Source organism: Balaenoptera physalus (genome assembly GCF_965194825.1).
Source record: "Balaenoptera physalus genome assembly, chromosome: 12".
Lineage (NCBI taxonomy): Eukaryota > Metazoa > Chordata > Mammalia > Artiodactyla > Balaenopteridae > Balaenoptera > Balaenoptera physalus.
The window spans coordinates 3,140,084-3,167,474 of NC_138897.1; the positions used below are offsets into that span (position 1 = coordinate 3,140,084).

The 27,391-nt window shown below is 49.2% G+C and overlaps 1 protein-coding gene across 6 annotated transcripts in view; it reads left to right on the forward strand.

Annotated features, from left to right (window-relative positions):
- The window catches only part of ZNF516 (zinc finger protein 516), a 112,675-nt gene that overhangs the window by 42,137 nt on the left and 43,147 nt on the right, over positions 1–27,391 (forward strand). For all 6 annotated transcript variants that reach the window (XM_082417332.1, XM_082417333.1, XM_082417335.1 and 3 more), the window contains exon 2: positions 4,631–6,574. In XM_082417332.1, coding sequence (XP_082273458.1) covers positions 4,801–6,574 — 1,774 coding nt within the window. In that variant the 5' untranslated portion in view covers positions 4,631–4,800. The remainder of the gene's footprint in view (positions 1–4,630; positions 6,575–27,391) is intronic.

The window sequence follows — 27,391 nt, forward strand, 5'->3', positions numbered from 1 at the left end:
AAACCCTAATCAGCAAGCCATTTTTATGCCTAAACAATTAAATTACAGGCTTGTCTGGCAAGTTCCCAATTACAGCCTTGGAAAAAGTTTGTAATAACAACAAAACTGTGGTTCATTATGGGCAAAATATGATTCAAATGGGGCTGTGCTTTATGTGTGTATGTACATGGGTCATATGCTAGCTGAAACACACATGTGTGGATTTTCTCTCCCTTCTACCTCCTAATATTTGTGTTGCCAGAAGACTTTCTTTAATCGCTCTGGTCTGAGTAAAAAGCTAGCATTTACCTACACGTTTTGTAAGGCTAGTTATCTTTAGGTTAATGTGTTTCAGGAAAAGTTGGAACACCAAGTCGCACTCGGCGTGCGTTTTGCCTGTGAGAATAAAATAGGGGCAGCTCGGTACCGGAACGTATTTGGCTGAAACCAGGTAGTGTGACGGGGCGGACAGCGATCTGCACGGGGCGGTGTTTGGATGAGAACCTCTCACCACCAGAGACCCCAATCAATGTTGACAAACCATCTGAGACCCTCCTGGCTCACAGAGGCTGGTGGGCTTTTTTTTTTCTTTTAAAGGCTAGCAGATCCAGTTAGTGCTATGGGTTATGGGGCTAATAACGTTCCCCTACGTCTTCTAACTGGGGCAGCTGCCCCGCTGCATTTTCACATTGGAAGTTCTGAGGACCCCATTCTTGTTCTTTTGGGGAAAAGCATTTTTGCCTGCAGCTGAAAAGAATGAGCACGAACATCTGTTGATTTGGCCACTGACTAAGGAAAGCCAGTTGCGGGGAATTCCTTTTTGACTGTTTCTTTAAAGGTTTGCAAGAAACTTTGCGGGTCGACTGTGGGCTTCAGGAAGGGGGCCACTTAGTGGCCTCTTTCAAGTGGAGCCAGTTTTGTTGATGTTATGATTTCCTTAAGATAATGGTATTTTGAGCTTAAGTGGTCATTACCCTTATGGTATGTTTCCAGTTTTCCATTTTCCCCCTCCAAATATTTTTAAGTTCTTTAAAAAGACATCCCCTGTCATTCTCACAGGGATTGACAGCAGGGCTCAGGGTTGAAAGATTGGGGGTGGGCAGAGAAGTGGAAAACAAGAGAGAAAGAAGAGCTGGTAGTGCTGATTCATGGGCACCCTGAAGGCCCTTGCTTGAGAATTCTCCTGTAAATTGCAGGGCTCTGCTGCCTTTGCGAGCTTTTTTTTTTTTTTTCTTTGCGAGCTTTTAAGCAAGTTTTGCAGGAAGCCCGAATAAGAAATGAAAAGTATATTCTCTAGTGTTTGGGTTTCTTGAGGGGAAGTGTCTAGGCTTTGGCTGGGGGTTTGGGGGTGTTGGGGAATCAGAAATTTTACACATCAAGGCCGTAATGAGGAAATGGGATGTGGGTTTCTCTGGTAGCAAAGATGGCAGCGGTAAGCCTTTTTAAATGTGCAGAAGAGACTGAGGTCCCCCGTGAGAAGAAGGGGGGCGCTGTGCTCACGTCTGATCCTCTTTGCACTGTGCTCTGGGCTCGCCCAGCCGGGATGCTACCTGATAGTAGAAGCGAGGCCCCGATGGGCAGGTGTTCTATTGTCTGTGGACTGTTCGCTCTGCACTGTGACGGGGGGTCTGAGTGGCACTCGGAGGAGGTGCCTTGCAAGGGGCTTCGGTGTCACACGGCTTCCTCATGTCCCTTCCTGACTCTCGGCACCTGACAGGTGAGGGCACGCCTGGGTGTGAAGGACACCTCCTGAAATTCACACGCTGGCAAACGGGGGACACGACTCCCGGGCTGGGCTCTGCGCCACACCTGGACGGCACGGAGGTGGGGTCTCTGTGCGGATCCCCAGCGCAGCTTCTTGGCTTCGAGGGCCTTTAACTTTCTACGGCCCCTGGCAGTGCCCCAGATGGCAGGGAGAGTAGCAGAGAAGGAAGGAAAACTCACACAGCGTGTTTTTGGTGATTTGAACAACTCTTCTCACTTGACAATTTCATTTTATTTCCAGGTGCATTTGTAGGTTGCCTTTTATGAACCTTAGCTAGCTGAGCGTTCATGCTCCGTGAATCTTGTCTTCGTGGCCGGGTTTCGGATGTTTAATTCCCGTGAACTGGAGAAGTTCTGACATTTAACATCCTTTATGAACCAACTTAGTGGTCCAGTGAAGTCTGTCAAATTACTTCAGAGACACCAATTTCTGGTGTTTTGGTTGTTTTTTCCTCTGTAAATTTATTCTAGACGGTTCTTTAAACTCGGAAGGTTTTTTGTACCCAGATTAGGTCACTAAGTTAAATGTAAATAGTATGTTTCATTTATATTTTTATATATTATATCAAATTCAACATTTGGGGGACTGAAATAAGCCCTGGGATGGCAGGGGATGCATGCAAATGATTTGTCTTATAAAATCATCCTGAATAATATGCAGCCGTCTAAGACCAAAACAGCTCAAAAAAACAAACTAGCTTAAATTGTCATGAAGAAGTGTTGTTCTTATTCACCTCATTTGTTTATCCAGGTTTAGGGGAGATTTTGTTTATTTTATTGGGAGTTTCCTGTCTCACCTCTCTCTCCCTCTCTCCTGGGATGTGGGAGTGTCTCTGTACCCATTGGCGTAAAGAGTTAGGAATATCTGTGAGCAGCTGTGCTTCCTGCTGCTTTCCAGAGGTTGTTGCTCAGACCTGAGCTGGTTTCATTAGGTGTCTGGGAAACTTGCTAGCATGAGGCTTTCTCAAAAGAAGTTTGAGAATACATCATCTAAATGAGATTTCTGCCTCTGGCGTGGGTCTCCGGGAGGAGGCATTTGGAGAACAGGAGGTGTGTTGTTTTTTCAGAAGGCGTCTGTCCCTTGTGGTGAGTGGAGGAATAGAGTGTCATCTATTGGAACCCCTGGGGATGTTTGGGTGACACCCTCCCGCCCCCTGCCTTCCACCATCAGCATCCTTCTCTGAGTCGGCTCCGAGGAAAACATGGCAGGTCGGACCACCCAGAGCAAACAACGCTTTGCTGCCTGGCCTCGTCTCTGAACAAACGATGTGCATTGTACACTGTCTGCTTGACAACCAGAAACACATGGCTTCTTCACATCTTGTTGCTTTTCAAACATGAGTTCTTAGTGTGCATGAGATTGAAACTTTGTAAAAAATGTGGCTTCCTTTCTACATGTTATAGCTTTTTTAAAAAAGAAAATGTGTCCATCTGGGCGCCTCTCTGTGCAAGTCTGGAGCCCCCAGTAGGGAGACCCTCAGAATCATTAACTTAGTTACTTCTGTTGAGAGATAAGAAGGATAAACAGACTGGGCCGCAGGGGCCTGTGTGTGCGGCTGTTCTCCCCACTGCCCCACCCCTGCTTGCTTTTTTTAAAAAAAATTTTTCATTGAAGTATAGTTGAATTACAGTGTTGCGTTAATCACTGCTGTACAGCAAAGTGACTCAGTTATACATATATATATACCCATCAAAATACGGTCCAGAAAGACACTTTAGCTCTCACATCCCTTCTGGTCAGCTGACTGTTTTCTTTATTCTCCTTATCGTGAGTCAGATGGAAATTCCTGAGATAGCCGCTTGTCAGTGTGTACTGTCTTGGGCCTGTTTGGCAGTTTACAGGCATCTGGGCTGGCTTCCCTGCAGCCCAGATCGTTGCCCGACGCGTGCCAGGCACAGCGCTGGGCAACCCCGTCCACTTGCCCTTCGCCGGTGCACCGGTCAGGGAGACGCCCAGGCGTCTGGAGGAGCAGCCCGGAGCTGCCCCGGCCCCTCATTCTCCAGGGGGTGGACGAGCATGAGAGCGACAGTGACTACACAGTGTGACCCCTGCTCCTGCTGGGCTCAGACCCCGCCTCGCACGTGAGGACCTGACGGGGTCGGGAGGGTGTCTGCACTGGGGTAGGACTCGGCCCCGCGGCCAGTGCAGGAGAGAAGGGACAGGACCAGGTCGGGAGGGGCAGTGTGAGGCTGGCCGAGGACTCTGGGCTTTATCTAAGAGGCAGCGAAGACCGAACGTCGCGGTGGAAACGGCCTGGTGGTCACACACCCCTGGGAGTGGTGTCCGTCGGGGCAGCCGGCGTGTGCCGCCAGGTGCTAGAGCAGCAGATTCAGGCCCAGGTCTGGAAGGACCTCAGGGTTCTGCCCCTGCCCTTCGCGGCCTTTCTTTCACTAAATCATCTGTTTCACCGAGACACAAAGATACATTTGTAAAGCGCCTTTTCCGGCTGTGAACGCCCTCTCGCAGCTCACGTGTCCTGCACGTGCCCCCGCGTTTTGCCGTCCTCCGCCTGGCCTGTGTCTCTGTCCTTCATTCTCAGACGCGCTCCTGACCCTCGCACTCCCACGAACTCCCTCACCACAGTCTTTCCTTAAAGATTGGATATCTTTGATAAAAAATTATTCTGGTGCGCAGTCATTTACAATGATTTATTTTAACGATTTAGCACACAATTATTATCAGTCATTAATTATTTAATTACTGATTTTTTAAAGGGAAGCAGCTGTTTGTACGTCTGTTTAAACTTTCATGGACGCTTCCTTTCTTTCATTTGGACGGGATTGGCTTTCTGAAGGAGCGTGCAGATCGCTGTCCGCGGATGTTACCGGGCCCCTGTTTATGCGGGGAAACCTGGCTCCTAAGATCTCCGTGTCTTTTCTGTTCCAGGTCCTTGCTGCCCTCTGCCATGCTCTCCAGGTAAGACATGCCCCTCCGCGGGGCAGGCGCACTTCTGCAGCCGGCAAGCGGGAGGTTCGCCTGAACATGGAGAGATAAGACGCAGGCCCGCGTGACCGAGCGCCGTGCCCGCACCGGCCGGGCGAGCCCTCGTCGTCGAGATGGACCGCCCCCGAGAGGCCGAGATGGAGCTGAGAAGGGGCCCCAGCCCACCCAGGGCCGGCAGGAGCCCCGAGGCGGACGGGGACAAGGCGCTGAGCCACAGCTGCTGCATCTGCGGCAAGAGCTTCCCCTTCCAGAGCTCTTTGTCCCAGCACATGCGCAAGCATACGGGCGAGAAGCCCTACAAGTGTCCCTACTGCGACCACCGGGCTTCCCAGAAGGGCAACTTGAAGATCCACATCCGCGGCCACCGCACGGGGACTCTGATCCAGGGCCACGAGCCCGAGGCGGGCGAGACGCGCGTGTCCGAGGGCCTGGACGGCTGCGCCAGCCCCACGAAGAGCACCTCGGCCTGCAACAAGATCCTGAACGGCGCCACCCAGGTGGACAGCGGCAAGATCCTGCTGAGGAGCAGCAAGAAGGAGGCGGAGGGGGCGGCGTGCGCGGCGGAGGAGGCCAAGGTGGCGGCGGCAGCGGCGGCGGCGGGGCAGTGCTCCTTCTGCAAGAGCAAGTTCGAGCGCAGGAAGGACCTAGAGCAGCACGTGCACCAGGCGCACAAGCCCTTCAAGTGCCGGCTGTGCAGCTACGTGACGCTGCGGGAGGAGTCCCTGCTCAGCCACATCGAGAAGGACCACATCACGGCCCAGGGGCCCCGCGGCGGCGACGCCTTCGCAGAGAACGGCAAGCCTGAGCTGCCCCCCGGCGAGTTCCCCTGCGAGGTGTGCGGCCAGGCCTTCAGCCAGACCTGGTTCCTGAAGGCGCACATGAAGAAGCACAGGGGCTCCTTCGACCATGGCTGCCACATCTGCGGCCGGAGATTCAAGGAGCCGTGGTTCCTGAAAAACCACATGAAGGCGCACGGCCCGAAGGCGGGGAGCAAGAACAAGCCCCGGAGCGAGCTGGACCCCATCGCCACCATCAACAACGTGGTGCAGGAGGAGGTGATCGTGGCCGGCCTGAGCCTCTACGAAGTCTGCACCAAGTGCGGGAACCTGTTTACGAACCTGGACAGCTTGAACGCGCACAACGCCATCCACCGCCGGGTGGAGGCCGGCCGGCCGCGGGCCCCTGTCGGGGAGGGCCCGGCGCCCGGCCCCGCCGACTCCCAGCAGCTCTTCCTTCAGTGCCTGAACCTGCGCCCGGCGGCCGGCGCGCCCGCCCGCGGGCAGGCCGGGCGGCGCGTGGCCGAGCTGGACCCGGTCAACAGCTACCAGGCCTGGCAGCTGGCCACGCGGGGCAGGGTGGCCGAGCCGGCCGAGTACCTCAAGTACGTGGCGTGGGACGAGGCGCTGGCTGGGGACGTGGCCTTCGACAAGGAGCGGCGCGAGTTCATCCTGGTGAGCCAGGAGAAGCGCAAGCGCGAGCCCGAGCCCGGCGCGCAGGGGCCCCCGCGCAAGAGGGCGGGCGCGCCCGGGGACCCCGCGCCCGGGCCCCCGGACCCCCGGCCGGCCGCGCGCCCCAGCCGCCGCGCCGCCGCCCCCGCCGGCCACGGCAAGTCGTCCGAGTGCTTCGAGTGCGGCAAGATCTTCCGCACGTACCACCAGATGGTGCTGCACTCGCGGGTGCACCGCCGCGCGCGCCGCGACCGTGACCGCGACGGCCCCGGGGACCGCGCGCCCCGCGCCCGCTGCGGCTCGCTCAGCGAGGGCGACTCGGCCTCGCAGCCCAGCAGCCCCGGCTCGGCCTGCGCCGCCGCCGACTCCCCGGGCTCCGGCCTGGCCGACGAGGCCGCCTACGAGAGCGGAGAGGAGGGCGCGGCCCACCCTGCACCAGGTGAGCGCGTGCGCCCGGGTGGTCCAGGCGCGGGTACGGTGGGCTCGGGCGGTCCCGGTCCCGGTAGCCCTGTGCCTGGGTCGCCTTTGCCCAGGTATCCCACGCCCAGCTGGCTTGGGCTCAGGTAGCCCTGTGTCTGGGTCGCCCCATAGCTAGGTGGCTTAGGTCCAGGAAGCCCTTGCTCAGGTAGCTCACGCTCAGGTGGTCCAGGCTCAGGGAGCTCTGTGCCCGATGGTCCTGAGCCGGGGAAGTCCAGGCCCAGTAGACTGCCGCCCGGTGGCCCAGGCCAGGTAGTCCTGGTTCGCCCATCAGCCATGCCCAGGTAGTTGAGGCTCAGGTAGCCCTGTCCCCGGGTGACCCAGGTCCAGCTAACCCTTGCCCAGGATCTCATGGGCAGGGAATCTGGGCTCAATTAGCTCTGTCCCCAGGTGACCCGGCTCCCTGGTTTCCCAGGCCCACATAGTCTTGGTGCTTAGGCAGCTTCCTACTTAGGTGGCGCTACAGCCAGATAACCCTGTGCTTGGTGCCTTATCCTCGGCGTCCCAGGCTCTGGTAGACTGGTACTCAGGTGGTCTGCGCCCAGTGTGTGCTTGGAGCCCCCAGCTCCACTTGAGGCTCCTGCTTGCTGACCGCCCATAGCGTTTGCATAAATTCGCACCTTTGGCTATGGAGGTGATGGTGTCTCTGCGGCATCAGACATTTCTGAGCAAAGAACAGGTGACGGAGCCCCTCCAAGATGTGCCCTTCTCTTCTCGCCGTCAGCTGGGGCACACATGCTTTCCTCTGCCCCTCTCCTTGCACCAGACAGCTGAGTGAAAGAGGAACTAGGGATTGTGTGCAGTTATAATTAATCTCCTTAGATTCAAGTAACCCTGTGGGTTTAGAGATGGCTAATTGGAACCAGATTACTTTCCAAACTGCAGCTATGTAAATATTTAAAGATGCTTGGCCAGCTTTATTTTCATCATTTTCCTATTTTTTTAAAATAAATTTTTAAACATTTTGATATTTTCATCATAATTTTTTGTTTTGGGTAATTCTTTTAAGTGTAAGGTGATGTTTCAGTTACAAACTTGTAACTTTCCCCGCATAGCCAGGGATGTTTTTCTCTTCTCCCTGAAAATTGGTTAATGGATGTTGCCTTTACTGAAAGGTCAGAGGCGATAGAGATCCAAGTGCTTCAGCTGGGCTTTTTATATTCTGTAGTGAGGAAGACTGCCCCTGTGCATGTCTTAAAAAAACCCACGAACATATGTTATCTTTCCCTTATTGAAGATTTAGCCAATTCTCCTGAACAGAGTTTAATTATTACAGGTCTGTACAACGTATTGTGTGAGCATCTGATACACTCAAGTATATATGGAGTCAGTAAAAGTGTAGAAAAAAGTTGTTTCTCTGATTCTATAAGGGCAATCAATCTATGCTGAATCTGCACATGTGTGTATGTAGGTAAATGAAAATAACACGTTTTTTAAAATAATTTATTTAGTTTATTTATTTTTGGCTACGTTGGGTCTTCGTTGCTGCTCGTTGGCTTTCCCTAGTTGTGGCTCGCAGGCTCTAGAGCGCAGTCTCAGTAGTTGCGGCGCACGGGCTTAGTTGCTCTGCGGCATGTGGGATCTTCCCGGACCAGGGCTTGAATCTGTGTCCCCTGCATTGGCAGGTGGATTCTTAACCACTGCGCCACCAGGGAAGCCCCCCCCCTTTTTTTAAAAATTTATTTATTTATTTTTGGCTGCGTTGGGTCTTCGTTGCTGCTCACGGGCTTTCTCTAGTTGTGGAGAGCGGGGGCTCGTATCTTGCATTTGGTTTCTTAGTCATTAACCTGTGGGAAGGAACAGTATAATATACTGTTCTCTGAAAATGCAGTGCTAGTTCTGTGAGCTTTTTTGGGTTCTTGTAGCAGCTTGTCGTGTAAGACGTGGGGAACCCAATTGTGACCCCCTGGGTGGCATTTTTGAAGATTAATTTTTGTTTTTCCTTTTAAAAAATGTTGACAACGATAGATTTTACTGGTCGCATTCCAATAGTACCATGGCTACTTTTTGGAGCACATTGGATGAAATATTAAAGCTGGCAGTAATTGTTTTCCTACTTTGAGGACAAATATTTTTAATATTTGGGAAAAAAAATATTTGGAAAAGCTGTCCTTACCCCCATCTATTATGATGGCAGTTAAATGATTAGTAATAAGCTAATTCAGTAGTGCTTTTAATGTCAAGATGTGGGAAAGATCAAATTACGTTCACTGTAAGTTGGAATTTACTCGTTTTGTTCCTTCTCAGGTTCATTAAATTCTAGAGATTATCATTTACTTTTTTATGAGATTATATCTCTTTTCTCTGTATTAATCAACTTTTTGAGAAATGTGATACCTCAGGTGATTCCATAACAAGATTATATATGGTGTGGGTGTAACAAGTTGACAGCAGAATACGGTAGCTTATTGAGAGACTAGAAAAAGAAATTTATGGCATGACAGTGGCATAAAATGTTGAAGAACATTGTAGGTCTGCTCGGGTCACTGTAGCCCCAAAGGACAGTAGCTTTCCTCCTAAAAACACAAACTTTATATCATGGCAGGGCTTTGATGCTCTAGCTGGCATTAAATCGCTGCTTCATGGATGCCCCTTAAGGAGAGAGATGTGTTATATGGATTTAATACTCACAAAGCAGTCTGATTAGCAGGGATTGGCAAGGCCTTGGAAGCAGCCACTTTGGAAGAGCAAATGGGTATGTTGAATCCTTTATTTTGATCTGCAGTGAGCCTTTCTCTTGTTAAAAAATGCATTCAGCTTTGGAAAATACTTGCCTTTCTTGTCACTAAAAGATGACTTAGATCTTTAAACACTGACATGACTCTCAATTCTCAGAATCCTGATGGGATGACCGGTTAAAATGATTAGAGGAAACATGTAGAAATTGAGGGACAGAAGATCATACTAGTTCTCAGAAGAGTGAATCCGGCTACTTGTAGTAGCAAAGTTGACATTAGAGTTCAGACCTTTGTGCCCCTTCCAGTAAGTCCCCATATTGTGCCATGATTTTCCCCACAGATTTTTGGACATCCAGGGGTGGATTTGAATGCTGCTCCTGGATCTAGAGACAATTTGCATTATCAGATTAATTGAAAGAAACTTGCTTTTTTTCATGAAATATTCTTTGTCGAGTGTTGCGTCTACTCCTTTGGAAAGCTCTGATTGTCACATTACCTTTATTTCCACATAAGACCGGCTCCCAGCAGCCCTCATTACAGTCTTAAAATAGTCTTAAGAGCAAAGTTGTGAATAAAATTCAATAACTTAAAATGTGTTACTGAGCTAGATTTAAATCTTCATTGAGAAAGTGATATGTGGTACTGATAGAAAGTACCCTTTTGGAGTTCACAAAAATTAATCCTTTTAATTAGGGAAGAGGAGCTCTGAAAGGGCATATAGTTGAAATTTAGAAAAATTAACATTTTCAAACACAAAGCAGAGTCATGGTGTTCAGAATTTATTACTGAGGACAGGTCAACAGGCCAAAGTGGAATTCTGCTTGGAAAGCATTAGGATGACTTAGGAGTGGTAGAAGCCTGCTGGCTGTGTCTCAAAGGACTCTCTTCATGAAGTCCCTGTACTATAAGACGTGGTGCCCTTGGGAGAAGCCTTGCCTGGTGCTGGGGGCCTTGCCTTCATGCAGAACCCATTCCTACTGTTTATCTGCATACTGTTTTGGCTAAAGGTTAGGTGACTACCCCAGGTATTTTTTTAAGCGAAGTATAATTGCTTTACAATATTATATTAGTTTTAGGTGTATAACATAGTGATTCAGTGTTTTTATAGATTATACTTCATTTAAAGTTGTTACAGAATAACGGCTCTGTTTCCCTGTGTTGTACAGTATATCCTTGGTTTTGACTGTTTTTTGTTATTCTCACTTCTGTCGCATCAAGCGTATAGTCTGTTGAGCCCACCCTCTCTCTATATCTTTGGATACTGATTGTAACTTAATTGATAGTAAAACCCCAAGTTTTGAAATTGCAAATATGAAATTGCAAATATTTGATTGTTTTTGACTGACAAACACTATGGCTCAACCTAATAGAATAAAAAGTTCTTAGAGCAAGTGCCATAGTGTTACATGTAGTTGGGAGAAGTAAGGAGAGGGTTTTCAGAATTAAAAAATACAGTCAAGGGAAGAAAAGATAATTAGAAGGAAGACATGGATTTATTTCAGAAAGCCTCCACTTTCTCGTATCTCTCCGCTTGCTGCCACCAGGCCAAACTCTTGGGTGTTAGAGCTCATCTTCTTTATGTCGTCATTGCAAGAAGAGCCAGAGTGTTTTGATTATAAAATGTTGGTTGAGCACGTGCTTTGAGACTGACCGACTGTCTACGTTTGTGCGCGGCGGGTCAGGCGGGTCAGCCTGTGGTCGTGCAGCTCTCCAAAAGGTTAACCAGCCAATCATCTTCTTTTTTTCTTTTTTGATAGACCATGGACGGTCATCAGAACAGCTTAGGGAGCAAATGTCGTTACACGTCGTCCCATTGAAGCAGGATTTAGGGGAAATCAAGGGACGAAAGTCAGAGTGTGGAGTGTGAGGTGGGCCTGGGGGTGGTGTTTGCAGTGGCGGCTGGGCCTGCTGGGACGGGAGGCTTTTATTGTTACCTATTCTTAGCGTTTACTTTGCGCTAGAGCAGAGGGAGCTCCCAGGGGACGCATTCTCCCCATCGTCCTTCTGGTGCAGGGCGTGCATGTTCCGAGCAGGGGAGCTGGGACCTGTTTGCAACCCCGCCCGGTTCCCATCTCCGATGCTCAGTGATCAGGAAGGACTTTTTTTTTTTTTTAAACAATGATCAGACATTGAGGATTCTTTTTTTAATTAATTAATTAATTTATTTTTGGCTGTGTTGGGTCTTCGTTTCTGTGCGAGGGCTTTCTCTAGTTGCGGCGAGCGGGGGCCACTCTTCATCGCGGTGCGCGGGCCTCTCACTGTCACGGCCTCTCTTGTTGCGGAGCACAGGCTCCAGACATGCAGGCTCAGTAGCTGTGGCTCACAGGCCCAGCTGCTCCGCAGCATGTGGGATCTTCCCAGACCAGGGCTCGAACCCGTGTCCCCTGCATTAGCAGGCAGATTCTCAACCACTGCGCCACCAGGGAAGCCCGGGAAGGACTTTTGTCTTAACGCAGGGCTTCATCTGTGCCTCCCCCCGCCTCTCCCGCCCAAGAGGCTAAAAATGACACCACAAAGAACAAGGGGTAGGAGACCAAGGAGGAGAGAACATGAATAAAGTGAGAGGATGGGAGATAGAATGCGTGTAACCGGGGGAAAGCGGCAGGCACATCTGGGAACAACCCTGTACAATTACAAACCCTGTGATCCTGAGCGGCGTCAGTGCTACGTGGTACCGGGGCCCCCCATTAAATAGGGGCCTGTGGAATTGGTACAAGTGAAATCAGGAGGTCAGCTCTCCTCGGACACTGTTCAGTCCAGCTCGCCGGGCCCAGTTTCCTCATCACACAGGCATCTTGAGCGATACCTAATAAATGTCCATACGCAGTCTGGTCGGCCACTGTGGAAGTGCCCTGGCCGTGGTGATGCTGGTGCAGGTGCCAGGCCACAGAGCTTGGGATGCTCTCTGCCATGTGACAGCGAGCGGCCGGAGCACGGCACCAGGGTGGGGACCGGTGACAAGGAGAATCCGGACGGCAGAGATGGAGATCGAGGAAGAGCTGGTTGATTCCAGATTACAGAAGAGGGACCGTAAAATGCAGACAGATGCCTTTCAGCCAGATGTGAGGGTGACGCCACCCTTCGTGTTTTCTGCTGTCCTGAACATCGAGTAATTTACTTAGTTGGGAATAAAGTGAGACTTGAAAACCCTCCTATTAAATTCTTATTCAGTAGGAAAGTGCAGTGAAGTTCTTTATGAAAAATATCCAGATGCACTTGACAGCCGACTGCAGAATGCCCTATGGTTTAGTTAGCTTCTTAGCAACAAGAAGCATCTCTGTCAGCATGCGCACGGAGACGACGGTAATTATTCACTGGCCCTGTGGTCCCCTGATATGCCTCTGAATTATCCCAGGAAGATTGCATTATGATGAGAATAGTGCCTTAGAAGTATGCTTATTGTATTCTGATTCTTCAAACATTGGTCATCTGTGCATGGCGTGCATGCTCATATTTGCTGGAACGCAACGCTGCATCCCCGACCTTCCAGAATGAATTTATTATGCTGTGAAACGCGTTAGACTCTGGAGATTATATTCTGGATTTTCTTCCTGCCACTGAGACACACACGTGTGATGCACGGTCCTCAGCGTCGTTAAGCCGACACCATGCAGACCCTTTTGTTTGTTAGCAAAGTTCAAACACTTGATTCGTTGTCTCTCTGTCTCCATCTCTCTCTTTCACACGAGATAGAATCATAGAATTTTAGAGCTGGGAAGAAACTGAGGGATGTTGGTCTGCAACCCCCCCATTTTAACAGAGAGGAAACCAAGGCATAAGGGGAATCATTGTAATTTGCCCAGAGCCGCCAGGTGTGTCTCTTGCCCGAGGACAACGTGGGTGGTGGAAGGCACGTGAGCGGGGTCGCTGAGGTTGTGGTTCTCCTTTCGCACGAAGTAGCTGTGTGTCCTCAGTCCTCAACCCCTGGGTGTCTGGCTTCTTGGGTGGCACCATGGGGGCTGGGATCGCCACCAGCGGGGTTGTTGCCACCGTGTCCCTGTTTGGTGCCCGGCATGGCCTGCACATCCTGTCCACACGGCTCTTGTTGGTACAAGAGTTAGAACCAGAATCGGGGTCCACAGGGTCCGTCTCCCAGCCTAGGAGAGAGGGTGTGTGTCCTGGCTTGTCACTTGAGGGGCAGAAGCGTGTGGTCCCAGGATGGCTCAGGCCCCGTCCAGGGCTCCGGATCCCCAGTCTCCACTCCCACCCACCCTGGAGGCGACGGAGATGGAGGTAGCCCTGCCGAGCTCTGTAGAAGCCCGTGCTTGGCGGCGTGGGGTGCCGGCTTCACTCTGTCACTAGGAGGCTGCCTGCCTGGGGTAAACGTCGAGTGGGCGTTGTCTGAAGGCAAAATTAACGATGTTCCTGGATTCCAGGAAAAATGCCTGCACTGTGTTTACGGAGTCTTGTTTGATGTGACTGCTTTTCAGTCTTTTCCGTCTCTGCTTCACATGCTAAATCCTGTTATTTCTGTCCTGTTGCCCTGCTGGACTTAGTTTTCCCCAGTCTGCGGTATGGAGGATGCTGGCTATGATTTTCGGCTCTTTCCCTGTGGTTCACGTGTCATGGAAAGAAGCTTGGTCTCCTCCAGTTCAGACAGGGGCTTGTGACTTCTCATGTGAAGCATGAGACCCCTCTTGGTAGATGTGACCCATCAGTAGTGAGTAGAAACAACTGAATTTGGGTCTTTCACCGCAGTCCCCTGAGATGTGGCCTCACATGTGAAGAGGTGGATTGAACTGATTTTGCTTTTGAACCATCAGTTGCTGATCAGTGGCGGGGGGGGGGGGGTGGCTCAGCCCTTTGATGCTGTCATTGCAAGCCGAGGAGTTCCCGCTCGTGACGCTGGCTTCCTGGGACCACAGCCGTGGCCCTGACCTGCCTCCCCGTCTCCCCCGCTGCACCTTCTCTGCGCCCCGAATGCCCTGCCCAGAGCTCCCCACTTACCCTCTGGGGGCCCGAGCATCCCGTTTCCCCAGCGAGCACATTGGAGGCTGGAAGTCCCTCCCGCCCGGACTCTCACTTCCAACCCTGACCCGCCGTGTTCCTGGAATTTCTGCGTCTCTGCAGTTTCGTGGCGTCGGCCTCGTGCCCCACACGGTGGGCACGTCCCTCTCCTGGAACTGTGCTCTCGGCGGGCAGGGCCCAGTTGTTCGTCCTGGCGCCCTGCGGTGATCTTGACCGCGCAGTGGCCGGCAGCCCCGCCGGGAGGGGTCGGTCAGGTCCATCCTCCGTCCGCGGCGAACTCCCGGGAGAGGTGTGGGGTGTTCCTGGGAGGGACTGTGCCCTGGAGCAGTGGGGATGTTCACCCAGTTGTCTAGTCGCTACGCGTCTGTAACAGTAGCGACGACTAGTAATAGTAACCATGGCTCGGCCAACAGTGTTTAACATGAACTTCTTGTGATCCCGCAAAGTTTTCAAGTTGAAAGAGCCGCTTCATCGTGAAATGATATCGTGGGCTTGTTGGATGGGCTGGAGTTAGGTTTGGGGTGATGTTTGGTGAGCTTGGTATTCTGCGAGGAGCCTTTCTCACGACTTCTGCTCCTGCGTGGTTCCTGTCGGTGCCGTGATCGGGGTCTGCGTCCCGGGCTCTTTGTGAACCTTTATCACTGGAGGAGCTGAAGGGGCTCCGCGTTTCCAGCGCTGGATGGCCGCGTGCACGGCAGCTGGTGTGCGTGCGGTCAGCTCTGACCTCGCTCACGGTCATGGCTGGCTTCCCAGGATGCGGTGACTCAGGTCCCCGAGCGTTTCCCAGCTCACTGCCAGGATCCCCGTGCCTGGCGGCCGTAGAAGGATCGGGAGCGGGGCCTGGGGCTCTGGACGCCTCGCCCACCTGACCGCCCTGGGGCTCAGGGTCCACGTGCCACACGTGCGCTTGGGCTGACCCCTGACCCGGGCTGGGGCTGTGACCGCAGGGTAGGCCTGGTGCGCAGTCGGTGGCGGACACAGCTTTGGCGCTCGAGGGCCCAAGGCCGAGGCAGAGTGAGAAGCTGCGGGACTGTCTAGGGATTGTGTGGGGCGCTGTGACTTGGATCCCTTGGGGGAATCCTGGGTGTGCAGATGCTGAGAAGCTGCACAGACCCTGTGCCCTCGCCCCGGCCCTGCTGAGAAAAGCATCCCTTTCCTGCTCCTGCCTTGGCCCAGCCCACTGGGAGTCTGAAGTTCACAGTCAGTGCCCGTGACCTCGGAAGCAGACCCACCCAGAGCTCAGGCGGCCCCTTCTTTCAGGATATACTGTCCTTCCCGTGGCACGTTCTGGCTCAGCCAGCTCTGTACCGTGGGTGCTATTCGGTTTGTATCATCCTCGGTCTGCATGTTCATTGTGGGTACAGTGAATCATTTAGTTAGTTGAGATTCTCTTTTCTCAAGCATTTAGGTTTTATTCGATAAGTGTTTTTGTTGTGTACATGTCTCTGGCACAAGTTCTTAATTTTTTATTTGTTAAGTTTAAGTTGTTTTTTTTTTTTTTTTTAAGTTCTTAATTTCCTGTGTGCCTGACCTAATCTGAGGCTGGTTTTTCTTGAAACCTTTGATCCAGTATTTGCATACACGGTTTGTCTAAGCCTTTGCGTATTAAAACAGATTGTGGTTTCAGATCTATATTTTACTGGAATTGAAAAAGCTAGGGATAGTCTTCTCTGGATTAAAGATTAGAAGGTCACACCTTCATTACTGGAATTTTACCGGTATCTGTGTGTGCGGTCAGTGAAGTCGTATCCACTTAAAGGATGCCTTGTCTTCTGTTTTATTTACAAAGGCAGCCACTGATTTGAGAGAAGTTTTTTCACAGATTAGTAAGACATTTGGGCTGACTGCTGGCTGCCAAATATGTTCCCCTAACAATGTGCCAGATCTGAGTATTACTCATGTTCTTTTTGAGAACTCCAGAATAATTACTTTCAGCACTGGGACTAAACTGTGTTCCAGCTTTACTATGACTACTCTTTTCATTTAATAACCTGATTGGTTACTGAAATATATCATTTAAAGTGATAACCCACTGGTACCCTCTGATGACGGGTTGGTCATCCTATAGAAAATGCCGCGTGTGCCTAAACCTAATATCTGAAACCTGCTGGGGAATGGCAGCTTCCTCCAAAATCATGAAGTCAGGTTGTTCCTGCAGACAATAATCCAGTGATTGAAAAGTTCATCAATGGACTGGCTCGTTGGAGAACATCATTTTTGATGTTGGAATGATGGTCAGGTTTCCAGTCTGACTCCTAGGTACTGTAATTGCTTTGATTTAAAACTTGTCTGTGATGTTCTTGGCTTTTAAAAATTGATTTCTGCAGAATTCATGAGATATGATTTATACAGATTGTTCCAGTATTGGACTTGAAATGCATAGTAATGGGGTGGAATGAACATTTTCATCTTTAAGAAATATGATTTGGGGCTGTTTTTTCAGAAATGATGAAATTTGGTAGGGCAGGGCCATGAGGTTGAAAACAAGCATTAAACCCTTAAACGCCGTTTTTCTTGTAAAGCTCCTTGGCTGACAGAGGAGTGTCAGGACTGGCCTCACAGTGCAGTTAAAATGTGTCACCTGGAGGTGACTTACAGAGTTCCTGAATTTCAGGTGTGAAGAAAGGGATTGCAAAGTCCTGACTTGGGAAATTTTGGAAACTCTGAACACGAGGTTCTGGACAGGTTGTGTGTTAACACCAAGGAGAGAAAAGAGTCTCTGCAGTTTCCATGGTGACAACCTACTCACAACTCAGAAACAAATTCTTGATATTGTTTTGAAACCCCAGTTACAAAAGAGCATCGTGCTTGAAAGTTAGCTGGGAAGAGATGAAATCGCTTACACAGAGCTGCCTGGTGAGCTGGATAGCACTGGGCAGACGTGATTCTTGGATCCCTTTTTAAATGTCCACATTTCTTTTCCATTCTGGGTCCGAATTTCTTGGGTTTTTCCTTCTTGTGTTGCAGATCTTTTCCTCTGAGTTTAAAGGTCTGGTGTATGGGGGGTGTAGTAGAAGTTCGTAGAAGTTGTCGGAGCAGTGCCACATCTGGAAGCCTCCCAGAGCAGGTGCACAGGGCAGGTGAGGGGCTGGTCTTTCCTCCCCGCCATCTGTTGGTCCACCGTCAACCATGCCCACCCAGCTGGCCGCTGGTCAGCTTCATCCTGTTCAGGCCCTTTGCTCCTCCCCCTCGCTCCTCTTCCTACCAGACGGGCAAAGCGGAGTAAGGAAGTGGGAGGAAACAGGACTTCAGCTCACACGCAGTGCTCGGCGTGCATGACCAGGCTTGATGGAGCGGAGCAGGGGGCCCACGTGGCAGTCTGTCCAGTCTCAGAGGACCCTGTGCTTGTTGTCTTGTCTGTGTCCCAAGGCCAGAGACAGAATCCCAGACTGTGACCAGTGTGCCCGGAACAGATCGCCGTGACCCTGCCCTTGTCATTCCCACAGGCCTCCTTCTGGGAACCTCCACTGCCATCCACCCCCCCCCCCCCCCCGCCCCCAACCCTGTCCCTCTGCCCTGCAGGGGGAGTGTCACTTCGCAGCTCCCCCGGATGCCCTTGGTGGGGGGAGGCCTTCCAGGGCAAGGTTAGGGTCCCCCAGACCTGGTCTTCTTGCCTGAGGACTGTTCCTGCCGCTACCCCAGCTCTCCTGCCCCCCGGTGAGGAGGGGAGCGGCCAAGGCTGCCTTTGTCCAGCCCCGTGCCCAGGCTGACGATTGACTCTTCTCTGCTTCTTTCCTCCAGAGCCTGTGTCCCCGGCCCCCATGGGTCACGGGGGCAGTGATGGAGGTGGACGAGCAAGGGCTAACATTTCACGGGCCGGGTCCCGGCTGGCACGTGCAACTGATGTTAGAATTCTGTTCATTCTTTGCAAAACGGACAAGTCTTTGGTGAATACGTGGTGAACAGTCCACATTCCGCGGCCGTGCTTCCCCACCCCAGCCACTCAGGAGATGTTTATTTTGTACCCTCAGGTCCTTAAAGAATGTTTACATATGCAGTGTATACACGTGCGCAAATTTTTTTCTCGTTTTGATACTTAATAAGATCATTTTATTTGTTTTGTTGCGCGATTAGCAAACAGCACGTCTTGGGAATCGGCCACGTCCATGGAGTGTCTCCTGACCTGCGTCAAACGGAACGTGATCGTAATTTATTTGCCTTTGGATGGACGTGGAAGTTTTTTTCCCAGTTTTCATTACAAGTAGAGCCTGCGGTAAATGTGCTGAGAACACTTAGGAGAATTTCATGATCGATTTCTTTAATGAAGGTGCTGGTTTGAGGGCTTTGCACATTTCATATTTCAGAAGATTTTGCCAGATAAGTTGTAATAGCCTCACATCCACCAGCAGTTTATGAGTTGGGTCCACCGTCTCAGACCTTCAACAATTCTGGGTGTTATAAATGTACTGCAGTTGCTGCCCCAAAGGAAAAATGTTATATATACGTTTATTGCTTTCATCTCTGTTTTCATAGTTTCTGTGAGAATAAGCATGTTTTCACGTTTGTTGGTCATTTGTATTTCTTGTGTGATTTACCTGTTCATGCACTTTGCCCATTTGTATAATGTGGTGTTTGTCCTTTTCTTATTATGTTATAGGAGCGCTTCATATATTGTGGATATGAATCTTTGCCTTAAATACTGTCTCCTAGTTTAATAAAAGACTTTTTTATGAAGTCTTTTATTGCAGAAGTTCTAAAAAGTCAGAATTGGCAGTCTTTTTCCTTTACGGTTCTTCAGTTGTACACACCACTTAGAAAGGCACCCCCTACCCTACTGTTACAATATTTTCATTGAATAAAACTAGTTTGTCTGATTACATTTACCTTATTACACGTTGTGCTCACCACGTGGGACTTGTAATGTGTTCTGTGAGACGTTTTCACATTTTTTCCATATTGCTCTCCAGTTTTTCCAACATAATTTGTTCTATCATCAGTCTTTCCTCCGCTGGCTTGAAATATCCTTATTACACACAAATGTCCATGTGCTAGCTTCTTCACCCAGCATCTGAAGGCTTGGTAAACCATCCTAACGCAGTGGGGTGTGGGTGTTAGTGGGGAATCTGAGGTTTAGAGGTTCAAGGACGCTTTCTCCAGATTGTACCAGTTATAAGTTTTGAAACCAAGTGACTCCAAAGGTCAAGAGCTTGTTCTGTTACGCTGCTTGCATTGGCTGGGCAGAGGCAGGTAGGGGGGACCGAGGAGGAGCTGGTGGGGGACTACCTTGCACCTGCTAGAGTCGTGCCTGTTCTCTCCTTGGCTCTTGGACGGTCCTGATCTTCCCCTTCCCAGCCGTGCTCTGCCCTAAAGCCCAGCCCAGCAGCAGGGCCTCAGGCCGGGGACCGGGGGTGGGATGTCTCGGCAACCTGCCCAGAGAAGGTGCAGGAATGAGGGGCTGCAGGTAGGCCCTCACTTGCACGGGAGGGACCTTTGGAGTCACTGAGGCTCCGAGAGGCCCCATCACAGGAGAGACTAGTCATTAGTTAAGTGCCTGCCCTGTGGTTTGGGTCCTTTGAAGGTAATACTAGCTTCTCCTCTGTTTTCCATGAATACATTCAGCTCTTCTCAGTAAACGAACGATACTGCGTCTAGATGAAAAGTAATTTTCTTCGTGATACATAACGTTGGTGTTTACATCAGCATTCACACATTGTTTTTGGACCGTGCGTCTAATTCACACAGTGTTTCCTTTGAAGTCATTCATGTAAATAATGTATTTGTTTAGTTGAGAACACGTTAGAGGTTTAGTAAATAAAAAATACAGGGTGCCTGTTAAATTTTAGATAAACATCGAATACTTCTTGTTTTTTTTTTAGTATAGGCACGTCCCATGAAATGTTTGAGACATATGTTAAAAGTTACTTGTCCTCGGTGTGAAATTCAGATTACCTGGCTAGCCTGTGTGTTACCTGGTGCCTGTCTCTGGGTGAATCTTCTGGCAGGTGGTTATTTCAGGGCACCCGGGAAACATCTGGTCTTGTTTCCTGGCCTGCTCGTTGGCCGACTAAGGCCTGTTTAGCAGCTCTGTTTACTACTAGATGGAGATGCTGGGACCTCAGGCTGTGAATGTTCGAAGGATAATTAGCTGAGGAAGAAAAGGGGAGGGCCTTCTGGTAGAGATACCTCTCTTTCTATTGTTTACACGCGTTAATACTTTAAACACGTGCATTAGCTCTGTTGAGGGTCAGAACAGTGCTGGTGGAAAAAGAGATTCAAGAGAAAACAACAATTGCCTTCAGTCTGTTTGGGTGATGAAAAAAAAGTCTTAGCATTTTCTAACACAGAAAACATTCAGCAAAGCACCTGGAGCCAGACGACGTGACACATTTGAGTGCACCCCGCAGCATGAGGGAACCATGATGCTGAAAGCTACTGAAACCCGTCCTAGAGAATAACACTGCAGGGGTTGCTTCTCTGTGCAGATGTCAGTCATCAGAACGGAAAGTTCCATTCTGTTTGGAATTTGGTAGCTTCTGGGCTGAAGCTTGCTGTTGTCTCTTGGGTCAGTGCTGTTCCGTGGTGGGGGTGTCACTATTCCGTGGTGGGTGTAGTATTGGGGTCACGGCTTTGCCCTGACTCTGTGGGACCCTTGCAGATGCCCCAAAGAATCTGCTAAGAGTCAAGGTGTAAAAATAGAAGACTCCAGCCTTAACCGCTGAAACTTAGCTCACACACACGGGCCTATCTCCTTAATTCAAAATAAAAAGAGACCCAAGGCTCCTTTAGATCCTACTCTAGACCTGGGCTGCCCAGATGTAGAGACGTGTCTTGTAATCTCAGTGGTCTGTGATCTGTAGCCTGTGATTTTCACAAATAATAGTCATGACCGACGACTGACTACCCCTCCCCCAGAGCAGCGTAAGGAACTCGGTTCTAGTCCTGAAGTGGTTTATTTACTGGATGTATTTCTTCTGATTCTGAATTGATTTTGCTTGTGTGTGATCTACCCTTATTTAGTTTTGGTTAAGAAAATATTCCATAAACATGTGAAACAAAATCTGGCAAATCACCACTGCCTTGGGAGTCCTTTGTCCCTGGTTTGAACTGTTGAAGGATTACTGACTTATCAGTTGTAGATTCCACGATGCACCTGGAAACGTCCCCAAAGCAGTGGGCTCCTCCCACCCCTCTGACGTCACGGAGTATACAGAGAGCTCTCGAGTTCATTTTAAAAGATTGGTCTGTAATTGAAATGGAAGGTTCTGGAGTCTGGTGTCACCTTGAGATGAGGCCTTCCTGAGTCAGCGGAAGGTCCTGACTCCACCTGAATGCGGTTCAGAGGTGAGCGTTATCTCCTGCCAACAGATGTCTCGTCCTGTCTTGTCGCTGACCTGGTGTTTGAGGCAAGGTCCTTTCGGGTCACATCAGGGGAGCATTTGTGGGAACGTGCAGGAAGGACTGAGCTGCATCTCTCTCCCTGAGGGACTTCAGAACCGCAGAGTGCGATCCCTGTAACTTCTCCTTTTCCAGCCCGTAAAAGGGCTTGTGGGTGTTTTCCTTCTGGGGCTTCTTCCCTTGGAAAGACCGCACGGGAACCCTGGTGTGGAGACCTGTTTTCGCTGACCTTTTCGGGAGGGCTGCCTGCTGCTGGGCAGACTCTGGCGTCTCTGAGCGTATCCCAGTCTAAGCCTTGAGATGTGCTCAGCACAGGGTTTCCATGCCGACGCCAGTCTGCAAGATGATGCCACATTTGGTTGCAGGACTGCGTACGATTTTGAGAGGACCGCTTGTGCTCTTTCATTAGGTAAAACTCAACCAGCCAATTACAAACATGAATTATCTTTGCGTATCTTCAAGATTTGTGCAGAGGAGAATTATGTTAGATGGTTTTATTTTTCCAGTTGGACGTATTTTATAATCTGAGATTTCCTTCTCGCCTTTACTGCCTGTAATTTAAACTCTTTAGCTTGTCCTTTTCTTGGCAGAATTGGAAACACACCTCTCCTCTCCCTAAGGTCACCCTGCTTGTCCTCCTCACCCTCCTCGCTGTGGTCTGTGTGCGCAGGTGTGTCTGGTCCACGACTCCTTTCCGTATAGCCGCTGTCTGGGTGTCTCCTGTCCTCACCTCGCCATAAACATGGAGACACTTCTCCTGTAGTCTTAGAACTGCCTCGTACTTAGTTCTTTCAATTCGAGACCATACTTGTTTCGACTGTTGCATTGACCTGCACTTCTGATTCCTCGGTTTCCAGAAAGTTAGTCCCCAGTCTCAGGGTCTCAGGGACAGCCCTGCTTGTGTCTGGGTACACAGCCGGGCCCTGAGGGCTGAGCAGGCGGAGGGCGTGTGCTTCACCCTTGACTCCTGAAGGGGAGGATGCTGAGACCTGCCACCTGGAGCCGCAGCCCTTTGGGGGTCAGGATGGCATTGTCCCCTGGCTTCTCTCCACGAAGTGTCCGCCCCGGCCTCACTTAGGCCGTATCCTCCACACCCGCAGCTAGCAGCAGTGACTTACTGGGTTCTGATCAACGCCACCAGAGACCAGGTTGGCATGATTAGCATGTATAATAACTCGGCTGAATTTGGCTGGGATTTACTTTATTTTATTTTTTTTATTTTTAAAATTCTGTGGTTTATGAATTTTTCTCTTACGAAGAAAAAAAGGTATTCAATGATCAGTTTGATAGGGTTAATCCGTAGGAGGTCAGGATACTGGCAGTCTTGTCACAAATGCCCAAGGAAATGCATATCCTTGCTTCCCTATGGCTGATGGCTTTTTTTTCTCTTGAAAGAGCATGTTCTTCATGCATTTTTGTTTTTTTTATTAATTTTTATTGGAGTATAGTTGCTTTACAATGTTGTGTTAGTTTCTGCTGTGTAGCCAAGTGAATCAGCTATACATATATCCCCTCTTTTTTGGATTTCCTTCCTATTTAGGTCACCACAGGGCACCGAGTGGAGTTTCCTGTGCTCTACAGCAGGTTCTCATTAGTTACCTATTTTATACATAGCAGTGTATATATGTCAGTCTGGTTGGGATTTACTTTAAATTGCTCAAGTAGCCGTACTTTTACTTAAAATAGCAATAATAATCATTGATTGTCTGGTGCATCAATCAATTAAGAGTAAAAAAAAAAAAAAAAACCCTGCCTTAAAATGGCCAAAGTTATACAGATTGATCCATGCATGAGACAGAAAGACCCATGATGGCTTGGGTGCCAGACCTGCCTGGTGACGTAAGATCTATGGAAATGTCTTCAAAAACTCCTTTTTCTCTTGAAAATACATATTCTGTGGCACAATGTATATACTTTTTTACTGTAAGTAAGACCAAAGAACTGTGAAGTGTTGCCAAAATATAGGCATTCCTCTGTGTAGTTCAGAGTAGTTCTTATATAGTAACTCCATCGTGGGCTTGGGAAAGTTTCATCGGATTTATTTTAGGATGATGTGCACGCATCGGTCCTGCTCGGGTGTTTTGAAGACACCGGCTGTTTGCAGAGTAGGGAACTCCAGTGCCCCGGGTGTCCTGCAAGCCAGGCCTTGCCTTGAGCTGTCCAGCAGGTTTCTGTGAGGGCAGAGGGAGAGACGAGGTGGCAGCTTTGCCAGAACAGACCTCACCAGGGGCTCGGGCTGGATTCTGTTCAGCTTGGAGACGGGGTGGAGCCCGAGGGCTCAGGACGTGCCCCGGACGTGTGACCTGTCCCTTAAATCAGGAGGCCTTGACCTGGGACCTGCCAGGTTTGTGTCCATCACCCCACTTCCTGCTCCTGTGCAGCCGACACGTGGGCCAGGCCATCCGCCCGGGCGGCCAGGAAAGCAGCAGCAGCCGGGCCAGAGCTGTGTTCTTCGGGGGAGTTTGACCCCTCCTTTGTCTCAGGGCTTATGGCACCCTGAATGTCACCTCAAGCTGTCTCCGTCCCCCTTTCCGACGTGCCTCAGCGTAAACTCAGGGTGACTCCTAAGCTGTCACCGCTTTTAAACATTTCTGAGTCAGTGGTCTCCCTTGACGGTGGGGAATACACGTGAGAATAGTGTTTCAGTGACTTTGGGCGTGTTTCACTTGACCTTCAGAATTCAGAGGTCTCCTGCCTCTTTGTTCTCTTCTGTTTATCCTTTTTCTTGTGGGGGGCAGGGAATCACCAAAATTTTTTGGTCGGTTATTAGTGTCTTCAAAAGATCGCCATAGTCTGTGGAAGTTCAGTAACCTTCAGTGACTGTCGGGTCAAGTACCTGTTTGGGGGAGAGTCTAGGAATTTAACTGCCCAACATAAAATTTTTTGAGAAAAAAATGCAATTTTATTTTTGAACAAGGGGTTTATATGTACTTTGTTTTTTAGAATATAACACTTTCAGGGGGTGTACCCCCCAGCATTTTAAGGCGGCATAAAGGCATGTGAAGCATAAACTTTTATAGCTACAGGAATTGCTTTTGTGCCCAAGTTCTTTTGATCATTTCTCAGATTTAGAAATTATTTTCTTTAGGTATCTGCTGTTTTCCATAAAATAATGTAACCCTTGCCCTTGCTTCTGCCTTTCCCCACATGTAAATAGTTCCCCAAATAGTGTATATGCCCTTAAAATGAGAAATCTACATGACCGTAGCTTCAGCTGCTTGGGTTTTCTCCCACGTCTAGTATTTTACCGATTCTAGCAGTTTGACAGGTTACTTTTCTGGGACTCGGATATGTGGTAAGGTGCCCTGTACCGAGATGAGGGGGTGGGATGGTGATAGGAGGGGGGCCGTAGGTAAGAGGTGCTTTGAAGGACTTGACAGCTTCAGACAGTTGAGCAGTTGTGGTTGGAGATGAGATGCGCAGCTTCCTTAAATCTCAAGTCGAGCAGAGATCTTAAGGAAATGAGAGCAGCAATAAGCGACTCCTAAGAATGAAAAACTACAGAAACGCAGGTATTAGACAAATACTAAACAAAAAGCATCCTCGCCCCTGGAGCTGTTGGCGGCGTCAGAGCCACCGCGGTACCTGGCTGCCATCGTGCTGACCTGGCCGGGGTTGTTGTCTCTGCCAGGCTTGGGCACCGGGAGACCGGGCTGTTGGTCCACGGGGCCTCGCACAGCCCCGACTCCTTGGCATTTGGGCATAAACGAATGTAAAAAGATGATGGTTATGAGATGATTCGTATTTTTAGTACGTATATTCTGATGAACATTCCTGGATTGTTACGTTACGTACAGTGTAATCACTGTAGAAAATGCAGATAAGGAAAAAGGAAAAAAAAGTGACACCCTTACTCAGAGGCAGCAATGGTTGAGCTTTTGGTTCAGCTGTGCCTTCTTGTGCATCTCCTTTGGCTACACTCTTTACGCACGAACACATTTATATTTTACCTGAGTGCATATATACACATACACTTGCACACATCTGACAAATAATAGTTCTGTTAACCCATTTTTAAAAACTTGATATATTATTAGCTTTTGTGTACAGTTCAATGTACAATTCTGGACAGTTGGTGCCCGCGGGGTCTCGGAAGCTGGAGATGTAACTCATTCCTGGCATTCGGAGACTGAGGGGACAGCCTGTGACTTAACGGGTCTTCTCCCAGCTGACGGGCTCTATTTGTGAGACCGCGTGAGATACACAGGAGCCCTGTCGAAACGGGGTTCCAGCCCCTCCTGGACACTGGCTCTCCACAGACTTTTTGTGTCTCTTTTCTTACCTGGGAAACGAGGCCTCGGGTCCCATCCAGGTCCCCTCTCCGCAGCCCCTGCTTCTTCTGTGTGGCATTTCTGTAGTTGCCTCAAGCAGAAAGACATTTGTATCTTCACTTAGTAGCAAACTGGGTCTGTCACTATTTGTTCAGCTTTTGACGCACAACTAAATTCTTTATATTTTTAAAGCGATGGTTCCTTTTTCTCTTGCTTAGCACTATATTACAGGTTTTCAAAAGAAAATAGAGATTAATTACATTTTGAATGATATTTTTGCTAAAGCGTTTTTGTTTTCACCTTAACTCTCACATGTAAGGCTACTCCAAGAAACACAGTCTTCTTTTTCCTTTTTTTTTTTTCACATATGAGGCCAGTTTATTTCAGGCGGGGATCTGAGTGAGTTACTGTTGATGAAGGATGCCCTTCTCAGCGGTGAAACCGTGTACTGGGGACCCCAAAAGCATTGGGAAAGAGAAATTCTAAAAGAGACTGTATTTTACTGACACACTTATTTTATTGATACCAACAGACTGCTTATAATTTACTTTTAAAAATTCACAGTTGTATTTGACCCCTAAGTGGAGAAACTTGCAACTTGAAAACTAGCAAAGTTGTAGGATTTCATATTTAATAGGTGAGCACCTTTTAGTCCTTTGAGTATTTAAATAGCATTTCTCTTTAGAGATGTGACCTAGGAACTTCTGAAATGTATGCAGAAACTTAGTGACAGCAGTAATTCCATAAAAGGAACTATGCATTTCTTTCTTTTTTAGGAATAATAAAATCTCCTATGCAGTATTTTCTCTCATTGAAAGCTACCAAGTTAATGTAATTAATTACATCAAAAAAAGGGATTAAAAAATTCCTTCAAGTTTTATTACTGCTTGGCTTTAAATAGCAGAAAAGTGTCAGATGTGAATTCTGAGATAACAGGTTTTTATTGAGGATTACTTAATGGGATAGGTTAAAGTCATAAAAAATTGTTCTTGGATTATGCACTTATTTAAATATCTAACAAAGCGTGAGTTAGAGAAATTGATGCACTGCTTGCGGATATCCTCGGTAAAGACAAAAAGTCATGAAATGTTTTCAAATTTGGTGAAGGCAGAAAAGTTTCCAGATTTTGAACGTTCGGGATTCCTGGAGTTGTCCTGATGGCTTTGGTTTCCACGTTTTCATGGGTTAATAAAATGCGGAAAGAGCTGAGAGGATCGTGAAGTAAAACGTTTAAGGCTGAAACTGTGCTCCCAGCTCTCTGCCCTTGCCGGGGACGGGGACAGTCTGTTCTTTGAAGTCAGGAATCAGGGGCCAGATGAACCACTGGGTAAGTTGTTACAGAGTGGAAGCATTCAGAGTTCAAAGGCATCTCGCGGAGACCCTTTGCCAAGTTTCATTTCAAAACTTTACAGCAACCATCAAATGGTCGCAAGCTGCGAAGCATTGTGAAAATCTGTTTATTTCTCAGTATCCCAGGCCGTCCTGACCCTGTGTTCTCCAGGTTCTTTATGGAGGTCTTTGGGGCTA